The sequence below is a fragment of the Agelaius tricolor genome, unplaced genomic scaffold (genome assembly GCF_023055355.1).
Source record: "Agelaius tricolor isolate 1412-34295 unplaced genomic scaffold, bAgeTri1.0.p SCAF_9, whole genome shotgun sequence".
NCBI classification, from domain to species: Eukaryota; Metazoa; Chordata; class Aves; order Passeriformes; family Icteridae; genus Agelaius; species Agelaius tricolor.
In genome coordinates, this window is record NW_027269269.1 from 33,131,627 (window position 1) to 33,155,312 (window position 23,686).

The window sequence follows — 23,686 nt, forward strand, 5'->3', positions numbered from 1 at the left end:
GATTGATCTGAAGACAGATTTTTTTCACAAAAGCTGACTACTTCTAAATTTATAAACCACGCAGAAATGGAAAACCTTTTCAGGCCTTTGAATCAGAAACAAAACCAAAATAAAAGTCTAATTCCTTTTATGGCACTCAAATATAGGTGCTAACAGTAATCCTATCTGAATTTTTTTAGGTTGCAGAAAGAAATAGCTGTAGAGCAAGTTTGATTGAAAAACCTGTTTTCAAAAAAAAAAATTACTATCTCCTCACAGCCAAACAAGAAATGGTTTTGGTCTGTCACACTTCTCATAGGTTTTGCAGAGGGAGATGTATTAATGCTGCTTTCTACATTTCTTCACCTATGAATCTTGTTCCCAATGAGTAAAGTTTTCCAGTCACCAAATTTTCCTACTACATTCTTAATCAAATTTGCCAAGAAACTTTACATTTAGAATAGATAAGATAATTGTGAGAGAAAGTTAAAGGACTGCAAGTCTTACAGTTGCCTTATGAAATTAATTGTAATTTCACTTGAGTTTTGGGAAGATTCTCTGTGTTCAGAGCTACCAGGCAAAACTCTCAAGGGTGAGATGCACATGCAGATACAAAGGTACATTGTCCTAGTAGCAAAGGGGAGAATTTAAATGGTCTGTTCCTGGACTTTGTGACTGGTTCCACCTCTCCTTTGGTCTCTATATGTGTTTTAAAAATACAAAAAAAAAAAAAAAAAAAAAGGAAAACCTCCAGAAAAACAACAAACAACAGAATGGATCTCTGACATAATTCAGGGGGATTTTGAAACTGAAATTGTGGAATGCCTGCCTATTACAGCATTCTTTGGTTTACCAAGACCAAGAAAGGGCAATGGTCCTTCTACCCTTTCAGTTGCTCACAGGTGTTTACCTTTGCCTTTTGAAATTGCCAAATCCAGTGGTGCTAGAAATGATTTCTCTGCCATTAAATGTAAGAAGGAAAGAGTGTATAAACTTACATAAAGTAACTGACTGAGCTTATGTTTTCAAACTGTTTTGGACTTCTTAAACATTTCCATTTGTGCTCAAAGTTTCTGTGACATAATACCACAATGTTCTAAAATAAATTAAGCTTCACAGGTGAACTTTATCTGTTTCAGATTATAACCAGAGATTTTAACCTTTGAGCTTCTGAAATGAGAGTTGACCTTTTGCCTGACAAAATTTTGTCTGGAATGATTTCTGTATCCTTAGGTACATTTCTATTGAAAACAAACTTGGAAAACACTTGATAGAAGACTTTTATTCATAATTTCTGCTTTTATTTTGTGATGTTTATACTGAGCAGTATGTTAAAAAATGTTTATCTGAATTGGAGACAACTACCTGGGATAAAAAACCACAATCTGACGTGAAGGTGTTTTAATATCCAGTGATTTGCATTGCAGGGTAGAAACAAATCAGATAACATTGTTCAGAAAGTATGGCAGCTGCTGCTGCAGTGTAATTAAACTAAAGGTTACTTAGGTATAACATGAGAATATTAGATTTCTGCCTGGATGAAGTTTCTGATGCCAGCTCATTATAGTAACTCTTCAGACCAAGCAGGTATCCCCATGACTGCTCCTGAATTAATGGGAGCAGGGATATGCAGAGGTGCACAGCTGTGTCATTGCTCCTGGATGGGCCTCCATGAGACAAGTGGGGACTGGTGAGATTTCTGCTTGTATGGGCTGGGAATGTGGATAACAGAAGGGGAAAAGAAAAGAAAAATAAGAGGATTTGAATTAGACAGAATCAGGTATGTTGATGTGTAAAGCCCCCAGTCTGCATTATAAGTGAGGATCACTAGATTCAGGTCCCAGCTGGATCCTGGACTGTGTTCTGCACTCACTCACACTCATGTTCCATTCCAGATTTACAGCTCATTTGCCTCCTTCCCCAGCAGTGGGTGAGATTTTTCTGTTGAATTAGGTCGGAACTGTGGTTAAATATCAATTACTCATTCTTACCTCTCCCATAGGCTTTTCATAGACATCTTCTTGCCATTGCTCAGCCTTTGTTTGAATAGCGTCGCGCTGGAGTGCCTCTAACACCTTCTTGGGAGTAACAAAGCCATATTGTGCTTCAAGCAAGGCTAAGTCAATTTTTTCAGCCTTAAGTACTCCTATAACTTCATCTTGAGCCTGCAGAAACACAAATTAAGACTTTATCTTCTTAAACTGTATTTATGTATTTACAGACCAGATCTCTGCTTTTGATTTTAAGAAAACTGAGAAACTTCTAAAATAGCACTATGTGTGTAAAGTGCTCCAAAACAGTCAGTTATATGAAGACAGTTGAAAAGCATGAGGGAAGTATTGGTCTCTGTATTTTATTAGTTCAACATAAACTCCAAGATCTTCAGACCCTTCATCAAAGCTTAAGTACTTCTTTAATTATTAGATTGTTTTGCTATTTCTGGACTAATGTGTAGCATTCACAAGAAAAATTTTTAGGGCAAAGTACGTCTTGTGGTATTAGAAATTGACTTGTTAGTGCAGGATGGTGGGATGTTTCTTGAAACCTGCAAGTGTTGTACATTCTGTATGTTCTGGGTGTAGATGACTTCTGTAGTTTAAACCCATTACAGATGTGTCCCTCCTGGGTTTTTCCCCCTACTCTGCATCCTCCAGTGGTGAAGGTTGCCCCCCTGCCTCTATTGCAGGGATCCAAATGACATGAACTGCCTCAAACATCTGTGCTGTGCAGTCATCTCAGTTAAAAACAAGTATGTGTTAATCCTAGAAGGATAGAATAGGAAGGAAGGGAATCAGAGAGAAGGGCATACCAGGGGAGGGTAACACTTCTAGTCTGACTCCTTTTGGTTGGAAGACTTCTGTATCCCCATTTATGACTGTTTAAACAAATGTTAAAATATAAAATAGTCTATTTCTAATCCTTAGCAGAAAAAAAATAGAAGAGTGGTCTTTGTACACCTTGAATGTTCTGGAACTTGGAAAGGAATGGCATAAATTAGAAACGTTGTTGTGATTGGATTGACAGCTGATCTTCAGTGATCTGACTTGGCAGTACAGGAGGTGGAAAATAAGGGATAAAAGATGACTTCCTATCTTTTTCATTCATAGTGTTGCTTCCTTTTAAATTTCAGATGTGATTTAAAATGTTGATGTCAGGCTCATTGTTTTCCAGTTCCTCATTTCCCTATTCCAGCTTTAAACCTAAATAATTGAAGAGTGTGTGTGTATATATATATATTTATATGATGCACATGTAATGAAGAGTGTGTGTATAATATAAATAAATATATAAAAATGTGTGACGTCTGAACTTTAACCTAAATTAAGAAAGGCCAAGTGGGCAGGGGAGAAACGTTTTGCAAACATGGAAATTGTTCTGTTTGGATAATGAAACAACGTGTAGAAGTTTGCCTTGAATCTACCCTCAAATATTGGTGCAGCTATTAAATATTCATATCACATGGGTGTTCTGTTCAGCGTGTCTGTATTATTATATAAACACACACACTTTAAGAATAGAACTTCCCAGGTACTATCTAGTAATAAACTCTGACCCCATGTGCTACACCCATTTAGGCCACTTTGGCCAGGTTGCTTTTTTCTGTGCCTGTGAGCAGTTTTAAAGTTACTGCTTCTGTGTAATAAGGCTGCCACAGAAATATTTTCCCTGCTCACTGGAAATCTGGTTCCCACTTCCTGAAATGATATTTGACCAGGTTAAGCATCATTTACCACTTGACAGATGGTTCCTTTTCTAGGTAGAAAAATGCTCCCTCTTAAAATATAGTAACTTGTGGGCTAAGTGGCATGTAACACTTTTGCTTTGTATTATGGGAAATAAAATGGCTATTTTGATTTTTTTAGCCATAAGTGTTAGAATACTGTTAAATTAATTACTTCTTGTGATGTGGCACATACTGTTTGATAGGGAGTAAAGCTCATGGCTTCATAGGAGTGAGAGGATAAGACATGGTTAAGTAAAATATCTGGTCTGTAGTATGTTCTCCATATCAACCATACAATGACAAATATTTTGCATTCAAGATATTTAGAATGGGGCAGCACAGGTAGAAAGTTTTATGAGTTGTCTGCTTTGAGAGTTACTTGTGGTACAAAGATCATGTTTCCTGTCTGATAGCTATAATAGCTATAATTTTGGGGTGGTTTTCTATACTGCAGTTCATATTTGTCCTGTATCAGACTGTGTAAGGTGTTTTCTTAACATAAAAGCAGCATATGTTTGTGGTGGAGGGGATAATGGGGATGGAGTGTCTTTTAATTCAGAGTATAAAGCAGGGCAATACATTACCTGTAATTCACCCTCAAGCACGCTGAGAAGAAATAGCAAGTCATCACGAGAGAGATCCTCTCTTTTCTTGACAGAACTTTTTTGTTTTTTCTCTGCCTTTGGACTTCTCAGGATGCTGGCTCGGGCTACATCATCCTTCTCTTTCTGCTGTGTTTGTGCATTTCCTTTCCCACTGTAACCAGCCTCTCCTTTGTGGTGGTCTTTCGCCCTCGGCTGGCTCAGCTTTGGTCTGGTTGGGCTTTCGGTGCTGTTAGTTCTGGAATGCATGGTTTATATCTCTGAAGCTGAAGGAAACTGGGGAGAAAAGTAATTGTTTTAGCTAACAGAGACTATAAAACTATTGCTGTAATTGATGGTGTGTATTATTCCCTCCAGAATGGTAATTCTCCTTCTGCACAAGGCTGTTAGTCATTTGACAAAAGCTGATAACCTTATGCAAACCAACAGGACTGGGCTATGATCCTTACTGGATGTCTCTAGTGAAGTGAGTGTTTACTGGTCTTATGCCATTGTAGCAATTCCATCCTTGATACCTCAAAGACATCATCTTTAGCAGCAGCACTGGGTGCATCACTGCAAACCACATTTCCTATTTTGTTACCTGACATTTCTGATAGATACTTATCATGATGAGGCAGATTTAGGTTCAGAAGCTTTTCACTAGGAAGATCTTTCTGTTCCACTTTAATAGTGTTCTGTTTTCCTTTGTTTACCCAAGGGAGAGCACAAAAGCAGTCCTCCAGTACTACAAGGTATGGAGGCTGCATTATCCATGTTTGGCAAAATGCAGGGACTAACAAACACATCCAGACTGCAAGAAGTGAGCAGCAGTGTAAATGCTCCCTCTCCAGCACCATCACCACCAAAACCAAACTTGCACCACCACAAACTTGCACCACCACACCAAAACCAAACATCACCACCACAACCACTACCTTGCAGATTATGACTTGTCCACTCTTAAAACCATGCAGTATAAAATCTTGCTACTACTTTAGTGCTTGAGTCCAGCACTCTGGAGGTATTAGTACCTGGTGAAAGGGAGACTTCTCCTAACTAGGCCCCTTTGAAGTGCCACTGTTAAGGAAACATACTCTAATGCCTTTGCAGATAAATGACTAACACTGTATAAATATTGATTAACCTCAGGAACTCATGTTTTGGTTATCACCACTCAGATTAAGGAATGAATGGATTATAGTCCACCTCTGCTGGAAAACTGTGGTCATGGATACCATCATGCAAACAATAACCCAATGGTGTGATTCAAAGGTGAAATTCAGCATGTTCCAAACACAAATAAGGCACAATTTTTCTTATTACACTGCCAAGCTAATTGCTGAAAACTCTAGAAAATCATTATGGTCTATGATAGGCACTAGATGATTTCTTGGCTGCTTTTTTGCCTCAGTTCTGTGGCTGATAAAATTCTTTGGGAGCCTCCTCCCCTACTCCCACCAGATTCTGACTAAATCTTAAACTCTGTGGCTGCACTCGTTAACTGTAGTAACTTTCCACTGAATGCTAAGAATGATTCCTTTTGTTGTTTTTCTGCAAGAACAGAGGAGGTGGAAGTAGCTTTTGGTTTATAAAGGATGACGTCTGAGAGTGGGGTGAATTGATCAGAAACATTACCAAAAAAGAAAGTGACATTTTCTATAATGTTAAAGTCTCTTCTAGTCTGATTTGAAGCACTCATTAATAAGAAAAACTTGTTCCTCCAAGTCTCAGAAAACTAAGGTGTGTCAGATTTGCATGGCAGTGTGCACTGGAAACTGTTTTGTGAAGCATCAACAATGTCAGGGTAGGATGGGAGCTTACTGTAGTGCATGTAGGAAACCAAGAGTTGTTCATAGCAGGCTGGCAGCCTGGTGATGAGTACTTTTAATGTCTTTATCCTGTTTTTTCCAGTCAAATGCAGATTCCCTTTATTCACTGTGGTGTGTTTATTAGGATACTCCCCTTTTGCCTCTTGCTTACAGATTGTTATTACTTGGGAAGATGGCTGTTGGTTTCCTTTGAGCGTGAGATGCTGGATGCCTACTTGGCTTTTGGGTGCAGTTAAAGGCTTATGCTTTTAAGTTTAAATGCAGGAGTAGTGAGCTAAATCAGGTAACCTGAATGTACTCTGAGCTTGTCTGTGGGCTTTGACAGCACAAGCACAGGACACTATGAAATGGATAAGTAGTACAAGAAACCCCCTTCATGCATGCAAGTTGCATCAGTGGTATAAACTGGACATCAAGCTAGTATCAAACTTGTTGACAACAAATGTCAATATGACATTTCTTGTGGAAGGAAAGGAAAACCAGGATATGAGGAAGAGCCTCATACCTTTTCAGTCTTTGAGACTGGGTGCACGTGGAAATCCTGAACTTGGAAAAACAGTCCAAGAAGGACATCCTCCCCTGCACTTACTCTTGCAGTGTATGGCTTCAAAGCCACATGTCACCCAGTATCCACGGCTGTAGAGAGTTACCTGTGACTCCCTTTTAGGTTTGTCATGCATACTTCCTAATCAGGTAGTTCAGTCCTTATTGCACTGGCAAAAGGCACTTGGTCCTTGGGAAGCCCAGCTGACTTGCCAGACAGGCTGTGCTCCTATGGAGAATGGCATCTTTTCAGTCTCCCAGGATGGAGTTTTTCCTTTTCTTGTTGAGAGCATTTATGTACACTTTACCTGTATTCTGTTCTGACATTCCTGAATGCCAGTGCCTACTAATCTGCTAATGCAAATATTTATCCAATTAAGCAATTAATGTGAATTTTAGAAGTTGAAGTGAAATACTGAAGGTACACTTCAAGCACTTTTTGAATGGTACTTGAATGTAGCTGATGAGAGGCACAAGCACTCTGGTGTTAGTAGCCTGCTTTATTAACATATTCTTCCTCAGTTCATTTACTTAAACTTTCTTAACTACCTGTACACTGATAAGCATTATTATTTATAGCATTGTCTTGTCTACAAAAGGCTGTTAGTGCTAATGTGGTTGTCAGAGGAGGTAGGTATGAGTAACAGAAGGGTAATTTAAAACTTCAAATGCACAGTGTAACTGCTAGTGTAGCAAGCAAAGTGGGACTTCAGAAATGGACAAAACCAAACATCCCATTCACCTACCCTGAAACTCCTCACTACCTTCAAATTTTCAGACTCCCTAGATGTGCCACTACCTAAGGGATTCACCTTCAAAACACACCTGATGTTTTGGACAGAACATCAGCTACTCATGCCCTTGCACCATGGCACAAAACATAAAATACTCCCATTCTATTCCAGAGGATGCTGGTTATCTGCAATGCTATTAGACCCTGTATGACTGGAATGACTGTAATGAGACATTTAAGACAGAAGTAGCATCATTTGAAATTTTTCACCAGGGTGTTTTGGTACATTGGGTTATTTTCTGTTTTGAGCAACTCTTTCCATGTTCTTGAAGGGTTAATGAAGAGCAATGTTTTATTTCGTTGGGTTTTTTTCCACAAGGTAAAAATGTAAATAGACCCATAAAATTTAGGAGTATCATAAATGTTGTTTGTGGCACCCAAACAGTGTAAGTCTGGGTTCTCAAGATTAGACTAATGAGCATAAAATTTGCCTTTTTGCATATCTGTCTCAAGCAACACTTACATTCTATAATGATGGCATCTGTGTACAAGAAAGCTATCTTCCAAGAAAGAGGTAAGAAAAAAGTGTTCCTTCTTGTAACAGAGTTTGCCTTTCACAGAGGCTCTGTGATTTCTCCTGGAGAGTTGACTCTAGTGTCTTGTGGCAAGCCTTTGTATAGAAGTTAACTTAAGCCCTTTTCCTCTGCACCACCAGGAGGGATGACAATATAAGATGCTGTAGAAAACAGTAAACAACAAGTGCTAAAAACAAATTGGTTGTGTGTGCCTTGCATTTGTGATCTTTCATCTGTTTTAGCTCAATTGCTAAAAAAGCAGGGATTGTAGCTATGTAAACAGAAGAAGGATACTTGCCAGCATTCTCATATGATGAATTATGTAGCATTGATTGCATCAAAATTAAAAGAAGATTGAAAGGGAGCATCCAGATCATGAAGTCACATTTCCTGAAATCACAGACCACTGTGCTGTGGGTACTTAAAAATTAGTTTTCTGTAATTGTGCAAATGGAATAGCACAAGACCTGTGTTCTGCACTGTTGTGCTTTCCTTCATGTTATGAGATGCCTGTTTTACAGAAGATCTTGCACTTGTATCTTGCTTTGAAGTGACAGTGTGATGGTTCTCAAGCTCATCAGATGTGTGCAGCTTGGTAGGCCGGGTCCAGATTCGTAGAGGAATGACATTGGGTTACACTGAAACACTCTGGTAAATCAAATAATTGCAAGTTAGAGACTCAGCAAAGTTTGCATCTATTCTTAGTTGTTCATGTTCTTGGTCTTTTTACAGTTTATTTTCTGTTCTGTGTTTTAAAGATCTTGTTCATCTCTGAACTGAATGATGTCCTTCTGCATATAAAGGAGATATTTTATTTTCTTGCTGATGAACAAGGAATCTGAACTGTCAAAATATACTTTCCTTAAGAGCCAGGTGAATGAAGGACCAAATGTTTCTATGATGTTAACTTGGTCTCCACCCTCTCAATCATATTGTGAAGTAGAGGTTAAACTGCATACGTCTCTTTGGCAGCAGCAGATTAGCAGGTGTTCCAAAATCCCTGCAACTTTTGTGGGAAGGACTGAAATATCCTTCAGAGATGGCTTCATCTTAGAGTTTTAAGAGATATTTTGACATTTATTTTCACCTTTGGTGTTTTCCTTTTTAGTCAGTGATTGATTTATGAGCTAGCAAAATCCCTCACCAGGACTACGTATCCTATTAATCCCAGGGTGAGGACCCTGAATTGTTAAGAACTTGCAGCTTCTTGCAAAAATCCATGACTAACCAAGGAATTACATTGCTCTGATTTTATCATCCTTTAAAGGGCAGTGCTTTTGATTTGCTGAAATGGATAGGACTCCTCCCAACAGGCTGACTTCTAAAAGGAGTTGAGATCTGATTGCTTGGCAAATCAATGCAATGGGAGAGTGCAGAGCACATGTCTTTTGGACAGAGGTCTGCAATCCTCTGCCCATCACTATAACTGTGGACTGGGGCAAGAAGAAAAGGGGTCCCACAAAGGTTTGTCTTGTTCATCTTTTGCAGTCCTGGTGGGACCTTTAGACAAGCAAATGCACCTATTGAACTGGGGTAGAACATGAAAAAGTCTTTTTAGTAATTAGAATCCAGGATATGGCTATTTCACAGCATCACTGAGCCTTTCCTGGAACTGGTGCCTTCTCACAGAATGTGCTTAGGACATTTATTCTTCCCCTAAGTGAAATAACTTGCTTTGTGGTAAATTTGCCCCACTTCCAAAGAAAACAGCCCTTCCTTTTGGGTAGACTCACTAGTGATTTCCTGAAAACCATTTGAAGTGGCTTCTCTCCAGAGGGATGTTCAGTTCAGAGGGATGGTCTGTGCCATGACCAGCTGTCTCATTTGAGCTGTGCTCTCATTCTCAGTAGACCTTGTGCTGTTTTGGTGCACAGGATGGTCATTTAGTGAAAAGAGACTCCTTTAACAGGTTCTTCACTCAGGGAATCTGGGATAAATAAGTGTTTCATCCTGGCAGGCAGATGGCAAGATGAAGCCATTTTTCTGGGAAGACTGAAGCAAGAGTGATTACCTGTGTATCCTGATGCATCTCTTGGCATGCAGAGTTGCAGGAAGTCAAGCAGCAGAAAGAAAATAAATTAGCAGCTTGTTTCCACCCTTACAGGGTCTTGTCAAATTTTGGTCTTGGAAGCCCTTGGGGATCCTGCAAGTGCAGCAGTAACTCAAATGGGAAGAAAATCTGGATTCAGCCAAGGATGTGAACACTTCCAGACAGGAAAAGTGCATGTGTGAGAACTGGATGTCATTTTTGTGCTGGTTGTGGTTTATGTTCATCTGACCACAAGCCAGATTCCTCATCCCTTGGCTACAGGGAGCCTCTTCTGAGACAGTAAGATGCCTTTTGAACAGTGTTAGAGTTGTCATGGTATTCTGCTCGTGGTAAAGTTACTGAGAGATTTCCAGCATCTGCTGCCTCCTCCTCCTCCCCCTTCCAATCCTGTAGTGTTTTGCAGGATATTTTGTGAGTGTGGTAGCTAAAATCTTCCCAGGTCCGTTTTGCATATGTGCAGGCTTGCAGTCATCTTTAGAAGGCTGAGTCTGCGTGGGAAGTTTTGACCAGGTTCTTTTGAAGGATATATCTGTATCACTTGCCTGTCATTTCATTATTGGTGTGTGAATTTGTGCTCTGGTCCTCATTCTTGTAATATATCAAACTACAGATATATAGATATACACACATACATTTCCCCCCCCCCACCACCACTGGATTTTGTGCCAGGAGAAAAGTAGAGAAAAGAACATGTGCAATGTGACTAGTTCTTGGGTTTGTGGCCTTGAGCTCAAGTTAAGCCCCTTGTGTAGAGTAACTGATCTCAGCCCATCTCCTGCTAAGTCTTAGGTGGTGTTTGCCCACATATTTGGCAGTTTAAAGCACACAATGAAAGCATAAAGTGCTCACCTTGAACAAATAGGAATATATGGTTAAGAATGTATACTCCCGTTCACAGATGTCAAATTCTGTTTTAAATAGGATTCTTCAGATGGTTGGGTAATAGACCTCTTTGTGATGATCCATGAGAAAATAAAGAGTTTGAGCTCCTTGATGCATCATACAACATTTCTTTGGGAAACCTGGGAATCTCTTTTGAAATTTGAAATTAGGGTTTGGATTCCACAAAGCTTCCAACTCAGAAATCAGTACTTTAAAGCATGGACTGATTTTTTTTTTCCTTCTCTCTAGTAATAATTTGAAACAACCTCTGCTAAACCCTTCTTTTCTCTCCTCCGCAGGAATTCAGCTCTTCTAGTTTGTGGTCCAGCATTTTGCCAAGTTGATGGTAGTCTTGGAAGATGGCAGTATATTTATCACATTACAAGTGTACAGTTCCTGTAGCAAGTAGTTGAGACACAGTGGACATGCTTGAGGTGCTACCCCTGCCATGGGGCCACAGTGTGAAGCCAAGGGTTTCATTGCAGTGGGAGGACTCTGAAGTTGCAGGTGCACAAACCAAATATATTTGGTTCCTCCTCAACGTTCTGAACCCATATTTTCATGGGTTCAGAAAGTTGAAGAGGAACCAAAAGTAAAATACACAGAATGTCTTTAGCTTTGTACTGCTGGGAATAGAGGGTTGAGGGGAATTTTACACAATTAGCTGAATTGCCTCTGAGATTAATAGGGTTTGGGTGTTTGTTCTGAATGCTCACTTGGGTTCAGGTTTGTTTTAACTTTGTTTTTAAAGTAAAATGTTTCATACCTATTTTGTAATTAGACACTAATAGTGGATTATTTATAAGGATTAGTGCAAGAGAGATTTTTGGTGAAGAAATGTCGGTATAACATCAGGTGTTAGAAAAGGTGAACTCTGCAGTGCCATTCAATCTGCTTCTCTTGCTAAACAAAAAAATGTGAATCTTGCACTATCTGTATGACAGATTTTTACTATTAAACAGAAATAGAATTCAGCTGCTCCAATTTCAATTACATAAATTTACTTTCCAGGTGTAGAATTTTCTCTTTGTATGAGCATAAGAAATAGTTAACATTATTATTGCAATGTTTGTACTTTAATGTTTATTAATATTTAATTTACTATTGAATTTAGTATTTATTACTATTATAAACATGGTTTAATATTTATTATTCAGCTGCTGTAATTTTGGCCCCAATGTATAATTGCTCTGTAATTACATCATACCCAGAAGCAAAACCATGATATAGTGCTATATGAAACAAAAATGGTCCTATCTTAGAAACAGTGTGTCTAGAGTTGTCCTTTTCCCTGAATATCTGGAAACTACCTGGACCATAGACATTTCTGTAGCTGGATAATTCAGTGTTTTAGTTGATAATTTCAGTTTTTCCTCACTGTGGCTATCTCTGAACTCTCTGCAGCCATCAGTTTACCTGAAATTTGTAGAGATGTCAGTACCTTTTCCCCTCTCTCTGCCCTGTTTGGGACTGGCCTTGATTCAGGCTGGGACCCCTGGTTAGCCATTGGACAAAATGTGCAGCCTCCTTGGGCAGAGAAACAAGCTCAGGCTGTCCTTAGGAAGAACCCACTGGGAACTTTGGTTGGCCCTTCCCAGATTCATCTGGCATGGAGACCTTAAGGAGAGTGAAGGGTAGGATATTCAGACCTGTGAAACAAATACGTTTTTGCATGTGTGACAGGTTACTGTAAATCCCACAGGCAATAGCTCAAGTGAGGTATTTTAGGATGTGAGAGGGGGGTCTCCATCTGTTTGGTTTCAGTCTTGCATATTGTTATTTTACACAAGGTAAAAACCGAAACCAAAATTTTCTGAGTTTTGGGTTTCAGGATAGGCCAGAATTTTCTGTGTGGCAAGTCACACACCTTCTTTCTACTGAATGGTGAAGGCTTTTTGTTTTGTTTTGAGGTGGTTTTTTTGAGAGTGTTTTTTTAGAAAATTATTGAGGGTTTTTCCTGGCTTTTATGTTTTACAGGTTATCAATCTGATCTCATTCATACATTCATATCTCATTTCTCACTCTTTCACATGAGATCCGTGTGCCTTCCAGGTCAAAACCTACACATTATACATATACTTATATATTATAATACCTAATACAAAAGTTCCTGCCTTTTGCTTTCCCTCTCTCTCCTGAAACTTAGGAAATGAATTCAGAGATTCATGGTGTGAACCTGTGTGAAGGTATTGTCTCAGCAATGGTATTAGTTTTGTGTAACTACATGTTTTGGCAGAATTTAAAAACCAGGGAGAGTTTCTTACTGCACAAGTCTGTCTCTCCTAAATGTTCCATGTGTTTGCTTAGGCACAGATGGGCCCTTTCTTCCCTGGGTTCAACATGATTTTGGTAAATGGGAGCCTACAAAAGCAACAATTTTTGTCTTCCTGACAATATAGGGTAGATAATTGCCCATACTTCTTTTGCTCCCCTCCCCAGCAGACTGGATGCAGCCAAAATACTGTCATTGTGTGGTAAGTCTATAAATATTTCAAGGTGAGTTTTGTGATAGCAGGTTTAAAAAAAACCTAAAAAATCCATTTTTATAGTATTCACTCTCACTTTCTCAAACATCCTATCACTGCCAAGATGGGAATATTTAACGTTCTATTTTAATAATCTAAGCAGGATTTAACCACTATAAATTGAATATTTTTCTTCCCATGTTTTTAGCAGCATGACAGATCTCATTTTAGAAATATTTATGATAACAATTCTGATGCAAAACTTGAATATAACTAAGAGAAGCTTGTAAGAATAAAAGGCAAAGGAAGTTTACTCAGCCCAGTGCCATTTTTACACCTCTGACTTCAGAGGTTAACTTTCCATACATATACACAGTTGCACATACCAGCGCCATTTCAGTGGTGTTTACTGTTATGAGGTCCCACCTTTCTGACAGAAGGTAAATTTTCTCTGTCAAAGTGCTTGTGATAGTCATTTTCTGTGCCCTTCAACATGCTGGTAATGTGGTACAAGGTCACTTTGAAAAGCTGCTTATAATCACAATTCTTCAAAAAGAATTAACTCAAGAAATACAACATTACGATGTTTTTAGCTAGAACAACTGTGAGCAAAAGAAAAGGAAGAAACCAGTGATAAATCTTGTATTTCAGTGTGAATTTGTGTGTCTTCATACACATACATGACATTTGAAATTATGTACTCATGTACCAAGAGTGTATCTGTGTAATGCTCTTGTGCATGGTGCTCACAGCAAGTACAAAATAAGTAGCCTTTATAAGATACTTTTGTCAAAAGCCCAGTAAAAGTCCACAAAGTTTTGAAGTATCTTGCTTTTGTTTTCAGTGAAAATGTATGGTTAGTAAGCAAGGATTATCTAGGATATGTTATCTAGTGTAAGTTAATTTGTTACCCCACACTAATTGGTCTGGATATCTGAGGCCAAAACTTCTTAACCCTTGCAGTCATCTCCATTTCCAATTTACTCAAATACTCCAATTTACTGGGGTTTTTTTGCCTGCTTGGCAAAAAAAATTGCTCATTTGTATGGGGTATCCTACGTCCATGAGTTGTGAAATAAGCAGCAGAGGCTACAGTGAGAACTACAGAATAAAAATGTACACCATCAAAGTGCATATATGTTAATTTTCTTCAAGGGTATTTTTGACAAGCGTAGATTTGTTGAGACATTTGTGTGGGAGTGTTCACCTCAGTGTTGTTTTTCTCCACACATGCAAATAAACCACAGGCTTTTAAATATCCTGAGAAAAATTTCTTCAAAGGCAGATCAAAGGTCTTTACTAATGTCTGAGGAAGCTGCCTCTCTTGTGAACTCATGTCTATGGAGAGCTGGTTAAGACAATCAAGATCATGATTCCATTGATTTGATCGTTTGCAGCCTGCTCTGAGAGGAGATGCCTTGTTTGAAGAAGGAGGAGGTGGGGGAATCCACAGATGCTCCCAATTTTACCAAGAAAATCATGAATAAAATAACTTTTTAAAACCAACTCTGTTGGGTTTTCCCCCACTATGCTATGTGGGTTCCTCTGCTTCAAACAGTTGTCTTAAACAGTGAATGTATAAGAGTATTGTGTAAGAATGAGTCAATTGACATTTTTTTATCAATTTTATCTGCTTTTGTGGCTTTTGCGTTCAGTGAAATGTCCAGGTACAACTTTCACATCACAGAAATTTTACATCTTTGTTTGCCTGTTTCTTTGTTTTGGTTTCATTTCTCTTTGTTTGTTTTGGGATTTGTTTTGGGATTTGTTTTTTTGCTTCTTGGTTTTGGTTTGATTTGTCCAAAAATATCTTTCTATCAGAACAACACAGAACACATATGAGCTAAGCCTTGAAAGTTTGTGACCTTCTCCCTAGGCTGGAATTCCCCACCTTTAGATAGCATTCAGGAAAATAAATTTATTTTTATCCTTTAAGGCCTGGATTTTCTTTCTTCTCTATTTCTTATGTCTGTTTGCTTTGTGAACTGTATCTTTTATCATTCAGACCAATTTTTATAGGCTCTCTGATAGTAGAGAGCTCTTAACTCTTAGAAGCTGTTGAGAATAGTGTTTCTCTTTTGATTTTACTGGTTTTGTCATGCTGCCACAAGGCATCTGTGGGTGCTAGGTAGGACTTCAGGCTTGTATCTGGACCTAGGGTTTCCAAGTTGGTGGGTTAGGGATTTTTTGGTTAGTTGTTGGTTTAAGCCAAACATTTTTAATACTCTCTCCACCAATGACTATGTTCTACTGCTACCTGGAAATTGGACAATAATATTTTGTTGCTTTATCTGATCATAAATGAAATAATTTAATTTCCTTTTTTTTTTTTTGTAGATGTTAGGGTTTTCTTTTAGCTGTGGACTGGATTTTTCTTGTATATTTGAAAGTTTTGGTCTTCATTACATTCTGTGATTTGGTACTTTGGAGCAATACCAAGGTTTTCTTTGTAGTCTATAATACAAAACCAGTGTGATATTGTTTTATTTTCTCCTTGGTTGCTTTTCTCATTCATGACAATACCTCAGTATGTAACAGCAGGCTAACATGTTTTTGTCTGACTGGGATAATTCTTAGCTGTGCAAAAAATTGGCTCTGGCATTTTCCTCTTCTGGCTGCAGCTACAAAATAACAACACATGCATGGCCATGGAAGATTCCTCAACTCATTCCCCATGCTCACATTCTCTGTGTTTAATATTCAAGAGGAAAATTTGGCTAAATATCTGAAATATTTTTCCCAGGAGTTTAATGAAAATATTATCTCTCTCAGATCTCCAGTCCTCTCACTTTTCTATGCAGATATATGGAATATAGTAGGTTTAGGTCTGGGGCTTTGGTTTGGGAAGGGATGAATGGCAGGAGTTCTCTCCTCACCTCTGAGCTGGGAGTGCTGACTGGCACTGCCCTGTATCCTGCTTATGCAGCTCCTCATATGCTGCCATAAGACTCTTGTGATGCTTGTGGACAAATTGCAGGATTTTGCTAAAAGTGCCCTGGGGTTACAAGGTCATCCTAAGAAATTTTGAAAACATTAATTCCTAGGCTTTGGTGGAATGGAAGTAAGTCTTGTGTTGGTCTTTCGAATCAAAACTCCTTTTTGTGACAGAAATACGTATTTCTGCTTTTTGTTGCTTTGGAGTATTTTTCTTTTTTTTCATTGTCTTCTTTTATTCTTTCTTTTTGTTCCTGTTAACATCTTATTAACATCTAACCTGTTGATCTCATGGCAGCAGGATATTTTAAATCATCTACTGCATGTTCACCTCCACACAAATGAACACACGGGAAATGTGAGTTCCCTTGTAGATTCTCAAGTCAGCTTTGTAGTTAGTTTTTATTTTTTAAATAATTTTTTTCATTAAAATTGATTATTAATTTAAATAAGTGAAATTAAAATTACAATGATGGCTTATATTTTTCTATACTGTTCATATTAGTGAGTGTGCCTATATGTGTCTGACAGGAAAACATGAAAAGCACAGAATTTTAAATGAAACTGTACACAGTGAAATTAATTTTTGTATGTTTTCACATTACATGTTTTACTAGCCATAACACTCCTTATTATTTATTATAATGCCTTACAGTATTCTCATAGGAATATGTCCTGCTCTGATGATGCAACTTTGGAAAATGAAAACACACTGGAAACAATGAAACAAAACAATGAAACAAAACAATGAAAACACACTGGAAACCTCAGCTTTTTAATAGCAAGTTTCTTGTGAGCAGTGAATTTAAAATGCCTCCTCCCAGTAAAAAGGTAGTGTAGGGCAGAGGTCAGTGAACCAGGTAAATGTCCCTTCTCTCTGTCACTAGCTGTGCTTTCTCCTTCTTTTTCCCCCATACTGGCAGTTTGGTCTTTAGGCCATCACCTGTGTTTTAATGTAGGGCAGGTAGAGAAAAGCCCTGTCCTCCTTTCGTTGCTGCACAAGAACCCCACAGTTTTGCCACAGGAGGTTCACACAAAAAGGCAAAAGTTGTTGATTTGTGCTGCAGCTGTGACTTCATCCTGGTTTTGATGATAGTGTAGCTGAGTCCTTGGGGAAGGGCAAGGTGTGTGGTGTAGAGCACATACTGTTGTTTGTTCCTCTCTTGGTTTTTTACTTGCTCAAATAAAATGTGTCTCTGGCCAGCTGCTAGCCCAGTGGCTAGTGAGAGTGGAGGAAACAGATCTAAATGAGAGCATCTATGACTATTTTGCAAGAGTCTGATGTTCAGAGAGGTCTGAAAGGAACACCAAGGTCTGGATGCCTTCTTCCTCACCCCACCCCTCTAAAGGCCTCTCTGGAAAGCCCACTTGAAACACCTGTTTATCCTTGTAGAAGAATGGTACTTATAATGAAAGTGCAATCTTTGTATTGCCCAGCTTAACTGCTGGGCACCAGTTATCCTACATTTTGGTGTGGCTTTGTTACACATGTGTTGGTGCTGGAGATGTGCAGAAAGCTTTTCCACCAGCCCCTGGTGGCCAGTGACAAACAGGGTGGAGCTAGGCAGGAGCAAGGTGGGACCTGGGGGACACAGCAGGGACCCTCCTGCTGCCTGTGTTCAGCCCTGCCATTATAATGACAACTCTGGGGAAGGAATTGCTCCCTGAGCAGCAGTTACCATAAGTGGGGTGATCTGCCAGGAGAGCCCTGTTAAAATTGCTTTTTTGGTCTTGGTGGCAATTATAGTACATTTCTGCTGGTGTTTTCCTGGCAGCTGAGGACAAATCTGCAAGTTTTTAGGTGTGTTGAGGAGGGCATGAACAGGTGACTCCAAATGTTTGCAGTGAACATGCAAGGCCTTCCTGATGAAGCAATGAGTCATATCCTGCAGGCACAGATCCTTAACTTGCTCCTTAGCAAGACTTCACCAAAATTATTTTATCAGAAGCTTAATATTTAGCTCCTGAGAGCACCGTGCCTCTTCTGCAGATAAATAATGCTAATTTGTTGTACATTGAACCAGTGGGATAATGCCACTTCTGACAGTGCCTGTGCACCTCATCATCTGAACATACAGACATCTCTCCTATAGACAAAGTATATAGACATATATGGAAAAGATACTGACTTGTAAGAAACTTCTGACTTGTAAGTTTGTTTGTGAACATTTGCTTAGTGTGAAAAAAAGAAGATCAATTCTGAAGTAGAGACCCCTTTCCCCTTTTGATTATTTGGTGGTTGTAAAGAAGTCATTTTAATGCACATTTTAATGTATTTGTCCGTATGTTCCCATCCATTAATAGTATTGATGTTCTTTCTCTAAGAAGGTAATTTTTCATAGTGCTCTGTTCAAATCAGTTCTGTTTGAGTGAATAAGTATTTAGAAAGTGTTAACAGTAGAGTGGATTTACCTTGATTAAGATGACACACAGCCTTGAATAGCTAGATGCTCCTGTATGTGCAAGCAGTTCCATTTGAGGAGCAATCACAGATCCTAGTACTTCTCTGACACCAAAATTCAAGTTAAATTTCCAGAGGTAAAATAAAGGTAAGGCTTTTAAATGAAAGGCCAGAGAATTTGTCCTGTATCATTTAATACCAAATATCCAGTAAACATCAGAGATGGGATTCTGCAAGCTTTCCTTGTGCTGATAGGCCCAATAAAAGTCTGTGGGGCTGCATGTGCAAGATTGGATTACAGGGTTAAGGACTGTATTTTGTGACTCTTACTGCTCCTATAACTCTCAGTACATGCATTTTCCTATAAGTATAGTCTGGACAGTCTCAAAATGTGGCTTTTTAAAGGTCTCTTGTTAACACAAACATTTATTAATTAAAGAAACAAGTGTAGAAGCAGTAAGATGTTTGATTTAAGTTTTGGTCATGTTCTTGTCATAGAGCCTTAAAAAAAGAAGAAAACTAGGAAAAAAACACCAAAGCACACTCACACACAAACCCCCCCCTCCACACACACCCCATGAACCAAAGAAAAAACTCACCAAAGAACCACCACCACCACAAAACAAACAAACAAAAAACAAAAACAGAAAAAAAATCCCAAAACCCTTAACAACCAGCAAACCATAGAATTTACTGGAATAAGAGATGGGAAAGTATATTCATAACTGAGAAGTAAACTGACTATCTGGCTTGGTTTTTAGGGATAGAACTGAAGGAAAAAATGCAGAAGAAATGCCTATATATGATAAATATGGTGTAGATTGTGGCTTTTAACACCATCCTTAATAATGTCAGGAATACTGTTCATCATCATTTTCTGTTTTTGCATGAGCTTAAGACAAATTATGTAGGTTTATCCTCAGAGCATTTACATAGTGAGATTGTTTAGGTCATAGTTTCAGCTTTGTGCAAATTAGAGCTGTTGAAATTTACCCATCTCTTAAACATTAGTGATTTGTTTAAAATGTATGTGGTGACAGACAAAGGCTTCAACAGTAAATACTGGTGCTTCTTGTTTCTGGAAATAGAATTAAATTGGAATCAGTTGCTCTCCTATGAGTTAAGTAAAATCCAGTCTTTTTGAGATAAAATAAAAGTAGCCTTTTGCAAATGTGCATTCTGGATTTAGTTTTGTGTTATTTGAACATGATGTATACAGCTTCTTAACGTCCTGCTAGGTCCTAGATAGGGCTCCTAAATGCCACTGAAAAAAACTGACAGGAGTGATCATTCAGAAACCTGATCATCTTTACCTTACTGCATCTTCATTGTGCCTTTCAAAATGAAGTTGTTGCTAAGGAGATATTGCAATGCACTGCATTTCTCTGGGATCTGAAGAGTGAAGAAGCCTTACAGCAAATTCTTGTTCTTGTGGTGTTCTTCAAATGTCTGCTAAGCCAGTGTTATACCAACTGATATCCTTTATGTTCTGTGATCAACAGAGATTGTCAGAGATGTGGGGCTTTAAGATACAATTCAGTTTAGCCAGCAGAACTTGATCCTAAATGATTACCATTATTCAGGGCCTGTAAAAATAGTTTGGAGGCTTTGTCACATGCTACAGTAATAAAAGTAGTGAGCAAGCTTTGAAAAAAATATTAAGACCAGTATCCCATGAAGCTCTAGAGGCCACCTGTGCAAGACATAACCCTGTGGAGATTTAAGGCTGCCTTCCCAAAGGGCCTGTAGGACACTTGTAAGGCACAGCTTTGTCGAATTTGCAGCTGCATGGATAGGCATGGACCCTGGTCATCTGCTCTCCTGCCTGGCAGGTCCAGCAAAGGCAGTTTTTGGTCACTGTCCAGCTGCTGGAGCAGTGGTGTTCGCCAGGGGTCCCGTGGGTCCCTGCTGTGCTCCTGCCCCAGCTGCCTCCAGGTTTGCTACTGTGCCCCACAGAGTTCCTCTGCACCTGCTGACCTGGGAATTGGGGACAGCAGCGTGGCCTGGGAGCATGAAGGGACAGAAGGGAAGGAGGAAAGAAGCTCTTGAAAAAACACATATGACAGTTTTGGGGGAGTGCCCATGTCACCAGTGTTGGAGTGTCATTGTCATCGTTGTGTCAGGGAAGCTGTGCATGCAGGGTGAACTGGACAGAGCATCTGGAAGGCTGTGAATAATTCTGCCCTGTTGTGGGACACAAATAAAGCTCATATGTATTTACATATGTAACATTACCTGTCTCTAAAACTATCTAGGCATACATGTTCTCAAACTCACTCCACTGTGAGGAAGAATTGTATGGGCTGAGACTGTGATACCTTGCAAAAAAAGGATGACTCTGTGTCCACAATCAGATCACTTAGTAGAAATGCTTCTGCAGGAAGGTTTTTCACACTAGCTTTGCACATGTACCTAGTCTGTCTGGCTGTAGGCAGTGAAGGGATGGAGTTGGTGTTCAGAGGGCACTTCCACAATTTCAAAGGTGGATTCCCACTTGGGAGAAGCCCTGATTTCTTCATGAGGTTGTAGCAGCAGATGGGTTGGTGAAGTACCTAAACCCTGAAGTATGAAAGCCTCTTTCCTTCCCTGTTGTATGAAGTATGAAAGCCCTGTTCCTTCCCTCTTCCTTCTCAAAGGAATCAGTGTTGCTTCTCAGAATTCTTGAGCTTCTTGTTCAGTCCAACATACCAGAGTTTGCCTTGCTTAAGAACTGTCAGAATTGTAGCAGGAAAATTGTGAAAATAGATGGCTTATCAGCCTATTTAATTAGGTACTTCTGTCTGTAAGAAAAAAGTCCTGAGGCAACTGATAGCAACTGATACTCAGCAAAGAGGGCTTGTGGGGGATTCATTGTCATTGTTCTGGGAGTACTTCAGCTTAGTCTCTGTAATGCTCAGAAACCAGAGAGCTTTAAGACAGCAGGTAAGCTAAACCAGAAGACATCATTCTGCCTTTGTGCAAACATATTTAGGTATGGGATGCAGTTGATTCCTTATCTTCATGAAATGTAAAGTTGCACTAGACTACCTATACTCTTACATCCTGGGACAAGCAGACCATGACTGCTCAAATAGGAAAGAAAATGTTCAAGAGACATGTGATTTAGGAGTCAGACATGCTGAGCAGTATCCATGAAGTAAATGGAAATAGCTACTTACTCATAGCATTATGATGGGGGACACTCAGTGGATTGGTTTGCCACAGAATTGAAACAAAGTGAAATCTTTGGTGTACAGCATGTAGCTAAACCCCTGAGGTGAGTGCCACAGGATACAGCAGAGGTGTCAGTGTACTTCATTGAGGAGATCCACAGAGGAACAGTTTAGTTGTGGTAGTTCAGAAGGATGTTCTGAAGGCAGCTTAAATCCTTAAGTGACAGCTGAGAGCATGCTAGGAGAAGGATCACTCCCATTGCTGTCTTTCTGCAAACATCTGCTTTTGGCCACTGTCAGAAAGGTTCTTGAACTAGATCAGCCGCTGGCTTTCCTGATGCATTTTTCCTGTAGCACAGGTAAGACTTCAGACTATTAGTGCTCCAGCACCTTTTAAAGCTAGGTAGAGAAATACATTTTGTAGCAATCCACTAATTATTTGCTCTAGGGAGTCAGGCTAACTTTGCCTATGCAATACTTTATACATGAGGAGTTAACTGCTGTCACGAGTCGTTATTTCCATTGAGAACAGTGATTCATCTTTCCATGAGTACGCAACAGATGTCTCAGTGGGAATGAAATTTTAGCTCATGTCACTATTCTGTAGGAGAAAATACATATAGGAACAGGACATTGTGTTTGGATACATGTGTTTTCTGTTGAACTGGGTTGTCTAAGAACTTCTGTCTCAAGTGTTTTGAGCAAATTTAGTATTTATTTGACCATGATTATTTTCAGAATGGTAGTTATGGAGGAGAAGGCTTGCTCTTACGGGCAGTACAGCCTCTCAAATGTGCCTCAGTCCTGATTAGAAAAACCAGACTTTAGCTGCTCTAATGGCTACTGGGGGTAGTTTTCCAATCAGTGTTTTACCTGACATACATTTCTGTTCTGTTCCTTTCAACTGTCTGGTGGAAATTTGTCTTTTCTTTTATTGCTCATCAAAATGGTCTATTAGAGATGTTATTTACATTGGAAATGCCTCTTGGGTAAGAGCTAACCATACTAGATATGCCTTCTGCACTACTGTAACTGTGAAAATTTGGAAAGAATAGCCATCTGGAGAACACAATTTTAGGATCTTTAAGTCCAGCATATCACAAGTTACCTTGCACTTCATTTGTGTCCCTGTGTGGAAATTTTTGTTTTTACTTTTTGCTTCAGCTGTCTCTTTAATACTCAATATACAAACTTAGTAGGGGAGTTAGATGGAATTTAAAAAAATCTGAAGTTCAAATGTCACTGTTTTACAAAGAAAATAAATATGCTACTGAACAGCATCTATATGAAGTTGGGGTAACTGTGTACATATTTTCAAGTATTGCATTTCTTGTGAAGAGATGTCTATGAAGTTTAAATCAAAGGGCAGCTTTTTGAGAGGGTTTTGAAACTGTGCACCATGACAGGATACAGAACTTTGATCTATTTAGTTTTAAGAACTTTGTCACAGTATTTGTCCCAAATCTTAGTCTTCAGGAGTCAAGATATTGACATCCTTAAATGACTTTCACAGCACAAGCCAAGTGCAGGAGAATCACTCTTGCAAGTGCAGGGTCCTAAGCTTTGTGCAATCACAGAAGTGATGACTGTCAGAGGAACACTGTGAGAATGTTATCAATCAGTTTTTTCTTTTGGTGCTTCCTGCAGCACACTATGGTTTAGACAATGATTGTGGTAAGAGTCTTTTAAATTGATGTAAAGACCAAGTTGATTTGACATGTTTTTTAATCAAGTGTTTATTAGTTGAAATAATCTTGGGTGTGTTTTGGCATAGTTTATGTTTGAGTGGGAAATTGAATCATTGTCAGAAGTCTGTATATCTTTGAGCATGTTAA

General features: G+C 39.0%; 2 protein-coding genes across 3 annotated transcripts in view; one reads left to right on the forward strand and one right to left on the reverse strand.

The window, feature by feature from the left end:
- Window positions 1–23,686, forward strand: part of CMSS1 (cms1 ribosomal small subunit homolog) — a 227,246-nt gene that overhangs the window by 79,753 nt on the left and 123,807 nt on the right. The window lies entirely within an intron of this gene.
- Window positions 1–23,686, reverse strand: part of FILIP1L (filamin A interacting protein 1 like) — a 191,377-nt gene that overhangs the window by 77,080 nt on the left and 90,611 nt on the right. Inside the window, exons 4-5 of one of the 2 annotated variants that reach the window (XM_071433559.1) lie at window positions 4,288–4,581; window positions 1,971–2,144 (exon numbers count right to left, since the gene is read on the reverse strand). In XM_071433559.1, coding sequence (XP_071289660.1) covers window positions 1,971–2,144; window positions 4,288–4,554 — 441 coding nt within the window. In that variant the 5' untranslated portion in view covers window positions 4,555–4,581. The remainder of the gene's footprint in view (window positions 1–1,970; window positions 2,145–4,287; window positions 4,582–23,686) is intronic. The other variant, XM_071433558.1, reaches the window with a different exon arrangement.